Source organism: Cinclus cinclus, chromosome Z (assembly GCF_963662255.1).
Source record: "Cinclus cinclus chromosome Z, bCinCin1.1, whole genome shotgun sequence".
Classification (NCBI taxonomy): Eukaryota; Metazoa; Chordata; class Aves; order Passeriformes; family Cinclidae; genus Cinclus; species Cinclus cinclus.
The window spans coordinates 49,492,259-49,509,070 of record NC_085084.1 but is presented as its reverse complement, the minus strand read 5'-3'; the positions used below and the strand labels follow the sequence as shown (position 1 = coordinate 49,509,070).

General features: G+C 39.0%; 1 protein-coding gene across 14 annotated transcripts in view; it reads left to right on the top strand.

Moving 5' to 3' along the window:
- The window catches only part of LOC134056819 (transducin-like enhancer protein 4), a 97,161-nt gene that overhangs the window by 71,342 nt on the left and 9,007 nt on the right, over positions 1-16,812 (top strand). For 7 of the 14 annotated variants that reach the window (XM_062513698.1, XM_062513697.1, XM_062513700.1 and 4 more), the window contains 6 exons: positions 12,034-12,153; positions 12,688-12,741; positions 13,385-13,537; positions 14,692-14,824; positions 15,105-15,298; positions 15,488-15,564. In XM_062513698.1, the coding sequence (XP_062369682.1) occupies positions 12,034-12,153; positions 12,688-12,741; positions 13,385-13,537; positions 14,692-14,824; positions 15,105-15,298; positions 15,488-15,564 (731 nt within the window). Of the gene's footprint in view, positions 1-12,033; positions 12,154-12,687; positions 12,742-13,384; positions 13,538-14,691; positions 14,826-15,096; positions 15,305-15,487; positions 15,565-16,812 lie in introns of all 14 variants that reach the window. The other 7 variants (XM_062513705.1, XM_062513703.1, XM_062513702.1 and 4 more) reach the window with 6 other exon arrangements.

Here is a 16,812-nt window from a genome sequence, read left to right as displayed (position 1 = left end):
CTGACAGCACCAGCCTGACAGAGCTCAAGAAGCGTTTGGACAATGCTCTCAAGCACATGACTCTTGGGGATGGTGCTGTGCAGGGCCAGAAGTTGGACCTGATGATCCTTGTGGGTGCTTTTCAACTCAGCATATTCTGTGATTCTGTGATATGTAGCAGAATCAGCAGAAGCCACTGCACTGTTGGGAGGGTCATGGCAAGGGAAGTTTGTGTTTGATTCTATTGCTCACAGCTGTCACAGAGCATATATACCCTATGCCACAAAGCACAGTGCTGTAGCCCTGGGGTTAATGTTAGCCCATTTTAGGATGGAGGAGGGTTAACTCTAGACATTCCAGCTCTGTGCCTGAACTGTTCCTCAGCCCAGGGCCACACAGGCAAGTCTCTGCCACTTCCTGTACGTGGAGCAAGATTGTCCAGCTGCAGATAGGGATTTTGTGCACAGTACTCCACTGACTGTTTAACAAGGTGCTCAGCAAGGTTTGTTGCACAGCTGGAGGACTCTTCCAGACTTCCTGTAAGGCTGCGGAGGGGGAGCAGCCCTAGAGGTGGATGTGGGAATGTGATTTTTGTCAGTAGTGAAAGTGCCCAGTGGGGAGAGCACACAGGCAGGGAAGAAGGATTTCCATCTGTGGACTAGAGCTTTGGATACAATTGTGTCTGCTGTATAAGAGTTTGTTTCGCTTTCTTACTGTAAGGGCTCCATCTGGTGCTCTAGGTGTCTTTAAATGAAAATTTGCATTTACTGTCAGAACTAAAGGCTATGCACAGTAAGCATTCTGGTGGGCTTTTCTGTCACAAGTAATGAAAGCTTGTCCTACACTCTTACCCTGTTATATAAAAGGGGCAAAGAAAGGCAGTGAAACAAAGGGGGTCTGACTGAACAGGTTCAGAATCTCTCCCTGTGTTAGCAGGAAACAGCAGTGAAGACCCACTTTAAAATTTGAGATTTTCCATCTTAAAATGGGATTTAGCTCATTACTGAGAGTAAGCAAGGTAGCAGTGCAAGGATACTCCAGCAGCTCAGATACAGGTCAGTAAACAGTGGTGTGACTTCCAACTCAGCCTCTTAAGTTCTGGCTAAAGACATGCTGGCAGTGCTCTGTCTGCTCAATGTAAAGCCCCACTCACTCTTCAAATTTGAAGATGATGTGTGCAGAGATGATCTTTGCATTAGGAAACACTTTGCTAGCTATTCTGACTAGTGCCTTGAAAAGGAATGATCTTGGCAAGCTGTTATGGCAAAGAAATGCCATATTACAACATGCCAATGTTGTAATTTAAGATTTAATAACTTCCAATAGAGAAGCCTATTTTATGTCATTCTGTGTATTCATCCTAGCTCCCTTTTAGCCTTCTCACCTGGATCAGTCTTTACAACTAAATTCATTCCTGACTGTGCATAAGTTCAAGCTGCCTATTTAGGTGTCCTTTAAAGTGTGGGTGTTGGTTTTTGCTGTAATCCAAAGCAAGTAAAAAAATGTTTGTCTGCACTGTTTCACCCAGTCAGTGGGTGCCTAGAGGAAATTATATGTATTGAAGGAGCCTGTGGAGGTTTTCCCTTAACCCTGTAATTCCAGCTTTTACAGTGCTTCTTGCGCCTTTGATCTCTACACTCTTAATTGGCTCACAGGGAGATTATTTACAGTCAACAAGAAAAGTACCTTGAACTTGTCATTTTAATAAACTTGTTACTTGCCAGCTTCTCTAGAGGCATCCCACATGGAAATAAACATCTTTCATTTTGTTTTATAAATAAATTTTTAAAATGGTTTCCTGGAACCTTGATGAAATATCAGGTCATTGCAGGTCTAAACCCACACCATAGGTATTGCTTAGAAACATGTTTGGTGTTCTTTAACATACTTAATTCTAGATTAGAGAACATAAGACTTTTTTTTTTTTTAGTCCACTGTTTCTACGAGCTCATTTCTAAACTATTCAAAATAAAGAGCCTGAGCATGTATGGTATTTAAAAAACCTTTCACATGAGGTTTATGAAACAGATCAGTTTCAGCATTAGAGTGTTAGTAATTTAGCAAAGGAAAATTAAATTCAGGATTTTGTAGCTGTAATAATAATGTATTATATCTGTCTTTCTTGAAAATTATCATAACAGTAGAGTTGAACCTAGTGAATTACATAATTCAGGACCATTTGCCAGAATGCTGTTTTAGGGATATTATTGTAGTCTTCCCTTAAAAACAAGTGGATCATATTATGAAATACTTAAATGAGAGACAAGAGTCTTCAGAAATTACCTAAAATAACTAATTTGAATAGAATAGAAGGTCATGTGAATGCTTGCCAAGTTAATCACATTTAACTACTTGGCAGAGTGCAGGAGGAGTACAAGAGGGGGATTTTTGCTTTTTCTTTTCTCTAACCTGAATTAAAAATGTATTGGCTACTCATTGCTAACATCAAAACATTTCCAGCTAGCCTGAAGTCAGTATTTGATTGTGCTTTTAACATTTTAAACATTAACAGTGTGACCTATCTAATATAAATAATGGAAGGCCCAGAGAAGTAAAAGCTACTGCTGCTTCTCTTGGCAAAGCTCTATGATGTTCATGAGTTGTAACACGTCTAAAAATCTGTCAGAAAGGACCATGTGTTTTATTTTTTCGATCTTCAAAAGGAGGTGTTATACTTAGGATTGCTGTTATATACTAATGTAACTGCTTTAAGGCTGACTGCAGAATCTGTGTTCCCACCACTCCTCCATCCACTTAGCAGAGCCCTTGATTTGAGGAGTGAAACTGAGGACCATTATTTTTGCAGCAGGCTGAAGTCCAGATTCAGAGTAGTGCACAGTAAGCATCTAAAGTTCAGCACATACGTACATTCCTCTGATTTCTTCTTCTGCTTTGTGACTTCCATAAGATCAAAGTGTGTGCCTCAAATCTGACATCTGCTCAAGTGCTTTCCTGAATAGGAAATGGGACAATTTCCTGAACAAGGGTCTTGGGAACACAAGTAAGTGAGGGTAGATGAAGTGAGACAGATATAATGGGCTAGGATATTATTTGGGCAGAGAGGAGAATAGTAGCATCAAATATTTTTTTATGGAATATAGTTTTAATAGATGGTTAATAGAATGTTTTGTTTCAGAATCAGCATGACCTGGAATCTGCAAACATTTAATAGCACTCAGTTATGTTTTATTCACCTGCCCAATTTAGGGTTTTGCTGGATAATGAAATTCTGTTTTCAGTGGACACTTATAAGTAGCTGTGGTTCCTAAATTATGTAGGGTACTGAAAAAGCAGAAAATCAATCAAATCTTCAGAAGTCACAAAAAATCTGATGGAGAAGAGAGGACCAAATTGCTAGTCTCTTGTTTAATACCTGAGAAAAGCATGTGAATGTGTTTCTGCTTACAGAAGCAGTCAGGATGTGGAATTAGTGTTTCTATTGAATTTTGGGGTGTTTTTTGTAATCATTGTAGCATTTTGAAGGCTGCTTTTTTCCCCATCACTTTTCTACTGATCAAGTCAGGAATAAATAGGATTAAAAATAGGGATAAGGGAGATAACTAGTCAGAACATGTAGAAAGAGATCATCAGCTCTATTCGTGAATTATTCAGTTAAAACAATAATTTGCTTTGTCTTCTTATCATCTCCTGGGTCATCTCTGCAGCAAAACAACTATAAAATCCTTTAGAGACGAACAAGCAGAAGGGAAGAAAATGAAAGTATTTTCCCTGGAGGGTTGATACATATGGATAGATTGGAAAGGAGCAGAAATGTGAAAACTCAGAACTGCTGCTTTTGCCATGAATATAGGCTTTCGTTAGATATAACCACAACTGAAAATGTAGGATACTGGGGCACAGTACCTGATGGAGGGAAGCTAAATTGGGTGTCTTGTGGGACTGCCTTCAGATGTGATCTCTGTGGTTTTAAAGGAACAAAAAAGAGGCTCATTAGCACCGGATTAGGTCCTTCTGTTCAAAATGGAGAATAGATAGGAAATGTAAATCCCAGGAGAAAGTTGTTAGGACCTATCACATGAAAACTGAATCCACTTAAATATCCCTGGAGAAGACAACACTTAAAGCCTGATCATTGCTGCATGAAAAATATAGGGGGTGTAGATGTGTGTATTTTTTACCTCCTAACTTTGGTTGCCAGTACTGAAGGGATTTTTATAACCCTTGTGCCTTGAGACGCTGTAGGAAAGTGTTTGCATTCATCTTGGCTCTGTGCCTTACAGTCCATTTTAATCACTTTGCAAAGTGGAAGGATAACAGTTCTACTACAGTGCTTGGTCTGAAAAGAGCACTCTGAGCGAAACCCAGTTATTCTTCAGAGGGATTTCCTTATTCTTGCAGGAACAGAGTGTAAAGCATACTGACACAAGCCTTTAAAGGCTATCATAAAACATTCTCTCTGTAGTGTTTTTTTAGAATTCTGAAAACTAACCAAGTATCCTTGTGTGTTCTGTTTAAATGCAGTTGCTGTGAAAACATAATTAGTGTTGAAATCCTGGAGATATATTGGATGTTGGGAATGTTTATGCATGTCCATCATTGGCTTTTAAAGAACACTCATGATGTGCTGCTGCTTTTCCTTGCCTCATAGCATCTCAGTTCCTCAAAACCTGTAATGCAGGCCAGTGGTTATTCTCCTCTCTCTCTTTCATGGTCGTGAGCCCACAATTAAATTGCTGTATTGAATGCTCCATCTAGTTGAGCTTTTTCTCCTGCTCTGTGATTACATGCTTTCCCTTGCTTTTTCTCCATAGTTAACTGTCTGTACTTTCTATTCTCTGTGTTTTTGTTAGAACTGCTCAAATTGTTTAAGGTCTCTGCTGAAGGAAATAGCATGAAATACCAGTAACTGGAACCCCAAATAAATATTTGAGAAAGGAATACTATAGTTTCACATTTCCTTAGCACTGCTCAGTTTCTCAGGTTTCCAAAGATATTTACCCTGAAGTTTTCTGAATTTCTGTAACTTGATGACCTTAGACCCTTCCCTTTAAGTGGCTCTGATTTTGGCTGAAGTAACATTTAGAGTCTTGCAGTCTTTGATGACCAACATGCAAGCGTGTCTTGGATTTTCACACTTACTTTCTAAAATGCGAGCAGGATATTTTTCTCTGGTAGCATATCTAGGCTTGTGTTGTTGGAATGCTTCTCCTTTCTGGGATCATTAGGATTGGTATTCCTTTGCTGGAATATGCCCTGGGGCTCACCTACTCTGTTGTCTATACCAGTTGCAATATCTGTCTTAACACCTTCTTGGAAATCTTTTCACTCCATCCAAATTACCTACTCTTCTGTGTTCTGAATCATGTATTCTTATTTTGGGGTCTGGTCAAGGGAGGAGATAGATTCACAGGGTGGTGAATGGAGAGAATGGATAAAGTGAATTGCTCTATAGCTTGAGTGGGGGAGGATGTTTGACAGTGCCCAGGTTGTCTTACTGTCAATTAAATTCAATGTTAGCAAGTAAAAAAGTGTGGATGAAAACATACTTCCTAGTAAATGTAATTTGTGAACTTTGAGGCTTCTGTAAACCTATCAGAAGTGTTTAACTCTTTTTCCTGCTATCTGCTTCTTTTTCTTTTGTTCACTGCTGAAACCAGGTCCTGTGTTCAAACTGTTCTGCTTACCAAAGGGTACTTGTTACTCTTGGCACATTTGATTTCACTATCTTCATGTGCCTGTGCTACGATAAACTTTAACCTAAACCCAGCCTTCCTTTTTTCACTTTCATCTGTGTTCTGCTGCTTCACTCCTAAAGCTGCATTAGTTCTCCCCATCCTCCTGACCCTAACAGTGTCAAGTAGTGATTAGTAGTGATGTGTGTTACATCCTTCAGCCAGTGATTAGTGGAGAAGCTGTATTTTAAAGGATTTATTGCAAAAATCCATCTGTGAAAGACTAGCCAGCAGACCTCACCATTGCTTTAAACATCTACTTTTCTTGTCACCAGCATGAACCTGTACACCAGGAGGGGCCAGAGAAGCATCATCACACGCTGACAGGATTATACATCAAAATTGCTAGGTTATCTTCAACTGTTGCTATGTGGCGCTCTTAGCTTTTCCAGCAAATTGTTAAGTATATGTTAAAATACAACTGGAATTAATGTGTGCAACCATAGTAGTTTATTGCTTCATTTTATCACCCATTTCATAGCATCTAGACTTTGATGCTTTTAATTAGCTCAGATTAAATACTCCAGTGGTAGCACCAATGGTAAGCAGAGCACGAGGGCATTTTTTATTAAGCTTCACACACCTATACATAATACACACATATATATCTCTATTTCTCTTGATGTAGCACTTAGGAGAACACTTGGATTTTGAAGACTGCTGACCTTGCGTGTTCTCTTTATTCTGGACTTTTTTATTATGGCCTTCTAGTTGCTCTTGCAGGCAGCACTGCACATATAGACTTTGATGTTTTTTTATGGCACTCTTATCCTCTAATTAACTTCATTAATTTTGCAATTAGTGAAGTTAATTAGTGGTTAAAAATGCTATATAAAACTTCAAAGTTTGCATTTTAATCATAGTTTGTATTAAAAATAATTATCACATGCTTGATTACAAAACTCAAGGTAGTTAGCTCAGACTGGGTCATGTGATGTTAAAATTGGATTTGTTCTGTATCTTTCCTAGCTAGTTAGTTGCATTTTTCACTGACAATTACTGAAGCTTTTTCTACTATCTGAAAATGCAGCCATAGGGAAAAGGCAGTGAATACAACAACAATAAAAAAAATCATGGTAAGGCTGAGTGGAAGTTAAGTTTTAGTTTGGGTGAGTAGATTTTGGAAAAGTGGGATGTGAAAGTACTGAATAAGTCCGCTATGACCATTGAATGATACATGTGGGATCAACACTTGACTACCAGCCTCCTCTGGTGAATCATTTTGGAAGAGATGTGGTTGAAGTTTTACTGCCTGACTGATAAGCCTGATCATGACCCACTATGTAAACCTTAAGGTAAGGGTATGGTAAAGAAAATGTGCTTGCCTAAGGGCTGCAAAGAGTATGTGCTTAAAAAATTAAAGCGAAGAGGACAAAATCTATGTCTATCCATGCAGATACTGGGATGTAGTAATAACAATAATCGTAATTTAATAATAATAATAAATAAATTAATAATACCATAACATAACATAACGCCAGCAACAAAAGGGCTGTGTAAGCATGGGTGACTTCAGGAAGCAGAGTCACTATGCTAATGCTCTGTTATGGTATCCTGTAGATCAACCCACAGCATTTCACACTGTCATCCCAAGTTTAATCAAAGTAACGCATCTGTGCATACAGATGTATGAAAATTAATTCATTTTTTAAACAGGTGATGATACCTTAGAGCCCTTAGGCTTGCTTGGTGGGAGCCCCTGGCTGTAGTTTCCTCCCTGAGTACATGTTCTCTAGGCTGTATTAGCACTGCCTTTTCTTTCTCTGCCCTGGCCTCTCACCTCTCTGGGGGGACATCTCCCACCTCATGCAGAACAGTCTTCATCTCACCCTTAGGTGAGAAGTCTTAACCTTATTTTTTTTTTTTTCCACTTCTGATTTAAGCCTAGAGTATTAGGCAGCCTAGTGCTCCAAGCCCAAACCTAGGGCAGTGCCTGAGTCCAAGCTCCAGTGCTGGTTCTTCCATCTTTAACACTGGCATCAGCCAACAAAGCAACATTACTGCAAGGTTGTTTCCCTGTGATGCATATTGTATCCATTTTTATAGTTTCTTTTATACTTTCAACAGTCTTTATAGCAGCAATAATGTCATTCAGATAATTATACTGTAATTGACCTTAGCGTTGAGCATCCTTGGCTTTTACTGTGGTTTGCTTAATACTTCAGTATGGTCAATTATCTTGTAATTCCCACTTTGTTGGGAATTATTGTTTTAATTATTCCACTCTAAATACATCATTTTGGCATAGTGGTAAGGGTACACTGGAGAATGGTCATACTCGTGAATGCTTTAAAGAGTTAGCAGTTTTAACATGTAGGAAGGCTTTTCATCTTGTCATCTCTAGTCATTACTTTTAACACTGATTTCATTTAATTATCACTTAGTGTGCTCAGGCCAGGTCTTATCTGATGAAGTCAGCATATGGGGAGTTGGGGCTTGCAGCTGGATAGCTGTACAGTTTGATTTATGATTTCCACACTGATTTCTGCCACATTACAATGCGAGCTATCTATGTTGATGCAGCTGAATTCCAGTGGAAAGTAGGGGTAAAACTGATTTCTTCTTCACTAGGAATTTGAACTATTAATTCTCCCAAGTAGACAGTGAGTGTACTGGTGAGAATTTTACGGCTGCATAGGAGGCTTGCGTGGCTCTCTTGACACTGATTTAATTGGCACCTCTATGGCACTGATACTCCACCAGGGGCAGCATCCTGATGGTATTGGAGAGAAAACAGCATGGTCCTGGTGGGAGACCACTTCAGTTAGCACTGTGCTCAGTGCTGGCCAAAACAGAGACTGAATCATAGCATGCTGTGCTCTATAGCCTAGTGCAAAAAATACTGTGGGTCCAGCACCAGAAAGACACTGTTCCACTTCTTAATCAAATTATGTGAACACGGCGATAGGCTCGGCCTTTCTACACATTTATAATATGTATGTTCATTGTTTTTGGTCAGCATTTTGTGGTGTATTTACCATGAATAAAAATGTTCTACCAAAGCAGAAAATTAAAAACTGGTATGTTTTGCTCAAATGCAAGCTAAGTGTAACCTACTTTCACCAAAGAGTATTTTCCCCCATGTTTGATATAATTCTCACATGTGAGCAAACTCAGCATTGTTTAGTAGGAAAGTGCTACTCTTCTAGTAGGTGAAAGCATTTTATTGAAAAAGCAGCAGTGTAAAAAAGATTTCATTTCTCTATAAATTTTAATAGTTACTAAAACAAGGACTCTGGCCCATGAAGTTACAGCCTGCCAAGTCATAGTGCTGAATCACTTCATTTCTCTAAGTAACTATCCTATTCCAGCTTCTTAAAGGCAGCTGTTAGGAGAGCATTGATGTTTTAATCAAGGAACAGGGCAGAGTCTGTCAGCTGAACAGTATATTTTAATGGGGTTTTCTTTCAAAGTCTGCAAATCTGAGGACCTCTCTTCGAGTTTGTGGGCTTGCACACTCAGGAACTCAGGGTGTGGGTGGGTACAAGATTATTTGCAGGAATGTGATGTCAGTGGAAACCCTGAGGATCTTGTTACATCCCAGTATTTCTCAATGAAGGTAGGTCCTTATTAGTGCTTATAGACTGAAAAGCTGTTACAAACAATAGAGGGCACTCAGTATGAGTAATGCTGTTGTCTCTCACACAGTGAACACAGTAGGCGTTAGGTCCATACAAAGATCTAGACCATAGCTCATTGTCTGTATCTTAGATGTATGTGACATATCTTTATTACTTAGCATAAGAGATAAATTTAGATCTGTCAGCAAAAGTACGAGAGATCCATCCCATGAAGTCACTGGTCTTTATGTGGCAGGTGCATTTCATGTTGAAGGGAAAAGGAGGCAGTTCTGTGGGGGCATTGGTAGGCTGGCTCTGTGCAAGGAAAGGGGTGTGACAGTTAAAAGTGGAATGTTTAGATCTGCTCTGTAGTAATTGGCTCGTGAAGCCAAATAATGCCAATCCTAGTACACTGGCCTAATTTCAGATTGGGAAATGAGGTTATGCCTGCTGTCAGTAGGTGAGTTGTCTCCATTTTTTCTGCTGATGTCAAGTGCAAATACTGCAGGAGGATCTTTTCATATTAGTATAAGGTCAGATCCATCAAGCAATAAACCATTAAGCAGTGTGCATTGCCCCAATGCCCAATGTGGTGCTCATCCTTCAATGTGCTAGTGATAATTAGCTACTTTATCTTTCCAATAGGGACTTTCAATTTATTACTTTATTAAGTAGTGAAATCAAAGATTAAAATAGTATCTATAGCACATAGCTAACCAGATTGTGAAAAATTCAACTGTATGGTTTCAGATTTATGAAAATAAATATTTCTATTTAAATAAGTACAGTAGTTTAATTCTTTAGACACCACTTTAATTTTTAGTTTATTGGTGATTATTTTTCTTCGTTTTAAAGTAAATTGCTTTCTGTAGGGTGAAGTTGAAAAATAATGAATTGAATTCACATTACAATCTACTGCCTTCAAAATTGTAAATGAATATAAATGTAATAGGAGCTAAGTATAAAAATCTTTTGCAAAAGGCTATGCTATATCATTGCAGAAACAAATATATTTTTCAAGTCATCAGTTTATTTAATGTTGTGTTTCTACTTGGCCTTTATTTTAAGGGCTTCTGTAGCCTGGCACTGCTGTCTCCAAATGTCTTAACATGTGTTGTCACTTCAGAACAAAAAATAACTTTGTTAGTTTGCGTTATTTGCTATAATCATTGATTAATGATCTGCTTGAAACTAAATTAGTATTTTAAGATGTATTTGCACAGTATGGGAAGGGCACAGGCTGTGCCTTCAATCCTAGCTTTGTTCTAAAATTCTAATTCCCACTCAATGTTCTTAGAAAGTAATTAACAATTATCAGTAAGAAATATGGAAGATTTTTGCAAATTCTACCACTCATTAGTCTGAGCTGCTGTTCTCAGAACGGGAAATTTCAACAAAATGGAGAGGAGGGCCTGTGTCCCAGTAGGTATTAATATTCTCTTATATGATTTGGACAATAACCATAGCTTAATTTCTGTGGTTAAGTATTCTTAATCCTTACCAGAAGCTTGTGATATAATAAGGAAAAGAAGAAATTCTGTAATAGTGGTGGAACAGAAGTTATTCAATGGAAATGCTAATTTGTGTTCACATTAATAGCTGCACTGAAAACCCCAAAACCAAATTGCTATGTTGTACAGTTTTATGTGGAACAACAGCTGTCCAACATGCATGGAGGAAACAACCCCAAACAAGTGTTTCTGGATGGATGGGAGGATCTAAAATCCATCAGTCAGGAATTATTTGGTTGTTCTTCACCACCCCAGAAAAAAAGGAGGAGAGAGATGGAAACAGTCAGCAGGATTTCAACTGACAATTATTTTCATCTCCACTGCTGCCATTTCCAATTCTGCAGAAAGCCTGAACACATCCTTACTTATGTACATTCAACCACTGACTTCAGAGTGAGATAAAGTTTAGTGCATACTTAAATGCTTTCTTGAACTAGGGCCAAAAGCTGCTGCTGCTACTAAAATCAGTCCCAGAGGGAATGTTGCATCTTTCATAGCTTCCTTTTTTGTATACGAAGATACAGGCTCCACAAACCTTTGGAAATATGGTTGAATTTGATAAATGTTGCCTGCCTTGTTTAATGGAGTAGAGTGGAGTTGTTGGATGATAGTGCATAAAGTACACATTATCTTCCTTTCTCTCCTGTCCCTATGTATGCTCTTTAGCAATCATTACTAGGTGAGAACTGTAGAATAGCAAGAGAATCACTGAGCCAGTCTGTGTTTTGTTTCTTTCTGCTACAGGCATAGCCTGTAATTGTAAAAGGCAGCAAAATAAAATGAGTTTAGATGTTTTCTTCTGTTCTTGCCTGCTTCAAAACTGTTCAAAGCTTGCTTATTTCTTTGGTAGAAATCTTCATTCAAATGTTTGCTGAAGTGTGACTTGCCTTGAGCCTCTTTGTTCTTTTTGATTTACACAGGCAAACACACACGCATGTGCAAATACACACCCCTCTTCTGGGACTATTGACTTAACCCTGCGTATTTGTAGAGGAAACAAACCAAAACAAGACCAGTGCACAGTATTCATAAAATTCATCCCATTGGCAGTGCAGATAGCCACTGTGACCTGTCACTATGACCTGTTTCTGTCTCTTGCAATGCATAGTGCAGTCTTTGATATGAGGCACTTGCTGGGTCACTGTCACTGGTTTAAACCCAACCTGTGGTGTTCTGAGAGAACAGCTACAGATCATACTATCAGCATAAGATGTATTGAACATTAGTGACAAATGAACCACTGTTAAGAATGAGGGCCTGATGATGCTTTCTTCTCTTTTTGGACTGCAGAGCTCTTCTGTATCTCCCTCAGCCAGTTTCAGAACAGCAGAAAAGCACAGAAATTCAACAGATTATTCTTCAGATAGTAAAAAACAGAAAACAGAAGAGAAGGAAATAGCAGCTCGTTATGTGAGTAGATTGTCTACATTGTGTATTGTTGAACTTCAGTGTTCCTCTGTAATTTCACCTAATTTCTGCTGCATAACTAATTTTAAAATGAGGTTCAAATTTTAACTATTCTTTGCTGCCTACCCCTAGTGTCTCTGCTGGATTAAACATTTTGGTGTGTGTGATTGTTACTGTTTTTAACAATATAAATACAAAGCACCTGGAAGTTGCGTGACAATAGTGCTGAACTGTAGTTAGGCTGGGACTTGTTAACGAAGTCTATCTTGACTCCACTTCATAGTGCAGTGCCACTTTGAATGAAGATTTTCATCCTGTGTCTTCCACCAATGGGAAAATTGGCTATAGTTGTGGCAACCTGCTAAGCATTAGTCCCATAGGTGAATGAAAGACTTTAATTGTATTACCACATAAAGCTTGGTAAAAGTGAATGGTAGACTGCAGATTTGTGAGCAGCCACCCTCTGTTTTAATAGTTATTAAGAGACATTGGGATATTAAATAAAATTTTTTAACACATTGTGTTTTGTCATTGCAGGACAGCGATGGTGAAAAGAGTGATGACAACTTGGTAGTTGATGTTTCCAATGAGGTATGCACAATGGTGTTTTTTCTACCTTACAGTAATGGTGGTGAGGGTATCTTCAGTGGTTTCTGTGCCTATTGTTTTTATGAGTTATGGCATTTGCCTTCATAAAGGATCTAGAAATGCCTGAGGGAATCCAGTAGTATCCTCTTCCTTTAGAATACAAATAGATCTGAAACACTTACTTCTACAAAGTACTTCTTGTTTCTCCTTTGAACAAAAAGTTCTCTTGAGATATTTGAAGCCAGCCCAACACAACAGAGGGGGTGAATCTTGTAAGAGTGTCTGTCTTTTCTTTCACTTTGGGCATGACTTCATGTGTGAACCTTATCAGGTCTGCCAAATGCATTAAATCTTTTTAATCTATCACTTAAAAAAAACCACATACTTGCCTATTTCAATATCCATAGATTTTTTGGCATTATTTTTCACGGTTTAATGAAATCAAATTTTAAGAGTTCTTAAAAAATCCAAATCGTTCTTCATTATCTCCGCCAATTTTGCAATTGTATCAGCTAAATCAATACAGAATGGAAAGAATATGTCACTTCCTCTGACAGACCTTCATTCCAATTTGAGGACTGCTCAAGACCCAAACTCTAGTGGCTAGTATGAAGTTTTTATGCTAACCCATATTCCTGATATTTAGGATCCTTCTTCTCCCCGTGGGAGCCCTGCACACTCTCCACGAGAAAATGGCTTGGACAAGACTCGACTGCTGAAAAAAGATGCACCAATTAGTCCGGCATCTATTGCATCCTCTAGCAGTACTCCTTCCTCCAAATCCAAAGAACTTAGCCTTGTAAGTGCTACAAAATGCATTGTATTGCCCCAAAATTCGTATTTTCACAGCTGTCAATAAAGCACAGTGAAGCATCAATTTAATATTAGTTTAATTTAGCTTTTCAAGAGAGTCTAGTGAAATAATAGAAAATCCACAGTCTTTTTTTGGGATGGGAAGAGGTTATTTCACTGGTGGTGTGAGTAGATGATAGATGTGGTGTTCTGAGAGATATTTTTCTCCTCCTCCATATGAAGAACTGTTATTCTGAGAATAAATAAAAGTACACAGGGGTTTCTGGAGCTGTTTTCCCGTGCTGTGGTTTACAGCAAATTCAGTTCCCTGCGTGGATGTGATTTGGTTGTTACCTTTGTTTGAATTACCAGGCTATATACAACAACAATAATTTTTATTTTCTATCTAAAAAGTAATCTGTCATTTACAAGAGCCTTCCTTGACTTGCATCACAAATCATAATGCAAAAGAAAAGAACTGCCTGCAAGGGGTGTTCTTTCCTTTACTGTTTGTGGCCATAGTTAATCACCTACCTGAGCTGCACAGTAATTCCCTTCTCAGCTCTTCACAGGGTAGGGTATACAATTATTTAAAGAAATAAAATAAATAAAAAGAAGGCTTAAAGTGAATTTAGTGCTCAGGAAAGGTGATGGAATGACAGGTTCAGACCTGGGAATCAGTGGTGTGTCTGATGAACAAGACTGTCACAAAAGCAGCACTGCACAGTTCCTGATTTTATACCTGTCACTGTCTTCATCCTGTGTTTCTAGCACCACACTTGGGTATGAGTAGTTGGTCAGTTCAGCACTTCTTTTCTGCTCCTCTTGTCCATCCCTCACAGAAATTTATTTTGGGAGCAGGTCCATGAGCATAGCGAGACCACTGACAGATTTCACATATGCTTCCAATTGTCAGAGGGCACTGATTTTCAGTCATTTACCTAATTTTGAATCATACAGATTTTCTTGATGAGAAAAGCTGTGAAGGCTGTTGTTAATTACCAAAGCCATTCTGTCATTTTCAGTGTCTTCATCTTCTTTTCATTGCCACGACTCTTGAAACCCAAACCTAGGAGATAAATATCACTAATATCACTAATCACTAGCTGTAAAGAGAAAATAGTTTATGAACTGTCTTCCTTTTTCCTTCTTGGTGATTAGAATGAGAAATCTACTACTCCTGTGTCTAAATCAAATACTCCAACTCCACGGACTGATGCCCCAACTCCAGGCAGCAACTCCACTCCCGGACTGAGGCCAGTGCCTGGCAAACCCCCAGGTGTGGACCCAATAGGTTAGTGTCCATGTATTTTGGTGGTGTGAAACAGTGACCATTTTTCCCTTGTCAGGCTCCCTTTAAATCTGTCGTGACAAGTCAGTATGTTACAAATGCTTAAACTGGGTGCTGAGTTGGTCCTTTAGCACTGAAGTACAGTGTTGCATGGCTTTCCTTGGCTGGCTGGCTGGTTGGTTTGGGTTATTTGTGGGGTTGTTTGCAGTTTTTCGAACTCATGTTTCATATGATGGCTCTAGAATGCCTCTGTGACTTCTCACTTTCCTCTCTCTTCTTATAGCTTCAGGTTTAAGAACACCTATGGCAGTACCATGTCCTTATCCTACTCCATTTGGTATCGTTCCACATGCTGGTATGAATGGCGAGCTGACCAGCCCTGGAGCTGCCTATGCTGGTCTACACAATATTTCCCCTCAAATGAGTGCAGCAGCTGCAGCAGCGGCAGCAGCAGCAGCTTACGGGCGATCTCCAGTGGTAGGTGTTTGCTGTTAGTGCATATGGTTTGAGATCTGTTTGTATTAAATATGAGACCTGTGGGGTTAACTCTAGTTCACTCATTTTGTGGTTTGGGGAGTGTGCTATGGAGAACATGAATTAAACAGTCTTCCTTTGCCTAACTCTTACTTTAATACACCTTTTTGTTTTGCTTGGGGAAAACTGTAGGTTGGTTTTGATCCACACCATCACATGCGAGTCCCAGGCATCCCTCCTAATCTCACAGGCATCCCAGGAGGAAAACCGTGAGTATCAAAAATTCAGCTTTAAAAGTCAATCATCTGTTGGAAGTCACTGCTGGTTCCCCTTAGCTACTGAAAACTGTTGCATGAATAGAAATAAGTATAGCTATTCAGCAGGAGCAGGAGAATCACTGTGTAATCTTAAAGTTGCTTTTGGAAATTTGTTTTGACGACTGTAGCAGTTTACATGGACTGGGTGATACAAAGTAAAGGAGACAGAAATAAATGGAAAAAAGGACATGAGCTTCAAATCTGACTGGTTGGTTGTTTATGGAAATGCAAGCTGGAATGGGATCTCGTTTTCCATCTCTACTGTACTCTGCTTCTCAGTTTAGAAAAATTATTTCTTTGTTCACAAAAGCCTTGCAATTACTTGCAAGCTTAGCAGCTGTGTGCAGAAAAAGGAATACTGAAATGTTTTGTTTGATTGAAAATACTGGAAAGAATTATTTTATGATAATACTCAGATTCATCCTTGATGGAACTGACCCATATAATGTGACCTGCTTTACCAGACTTTTTGTGTTGTGAGCCTTGGAAGAAAAATTACAAAGAACTCTGCTCATATTCCTCTTGAGGTAGTGACGAGAAAAACTAAAGCAGCTACACAAATTGGAACCCTATTGATCCAGATTTTCTTTAAGGTTCATCTAATCCCACTTCCTTATGACACTTCTGGGAGGATGTGATCAGTTTTGTAAAGTTTGTAAATATTCAAAACTGTAAAGTTTGATGGTCAAGCAGTGTTTGTGCCAGTCCTTTTCCAGCTCTTTCTTGTGTGAACGTGTTTGTGTAGGGGTGCTTGGGGTTAATCCAATCACACTTGGATTTGTGTGAGTAAATGCATACACTTACCCACCAGGGAGTTTGCAGACACACAGGATTAACAATTTATGGTGACGAGTGATCAGGCCTAGTGCCTGTAACTCCTCGTGCACACACATCACACAAATCATGAGCCAGACCTCATCTCTCAGGCACTGCACACTGGTAACCACATTAATTTACTTTTCTGCTAGTTGTGCTATCCTGTTAGGTGAATGTATAAGGCAGGTGTGGAAGCTGATGTACAGCAGCTTGCCGACCAGCTGCTTGCATTAAAAGTTCTTTGGGGCACAGATCTTCCTCCATTATATGCAGTGGGCGCTAAGAAATGTCTTGATGTAACGTTCAAATGCTCACTGGATTTAAGTTCATCCCTGATGGAGCCAGTCACCTGGAAAGAAGCATCTCTGGACCCACTAGGCTTTG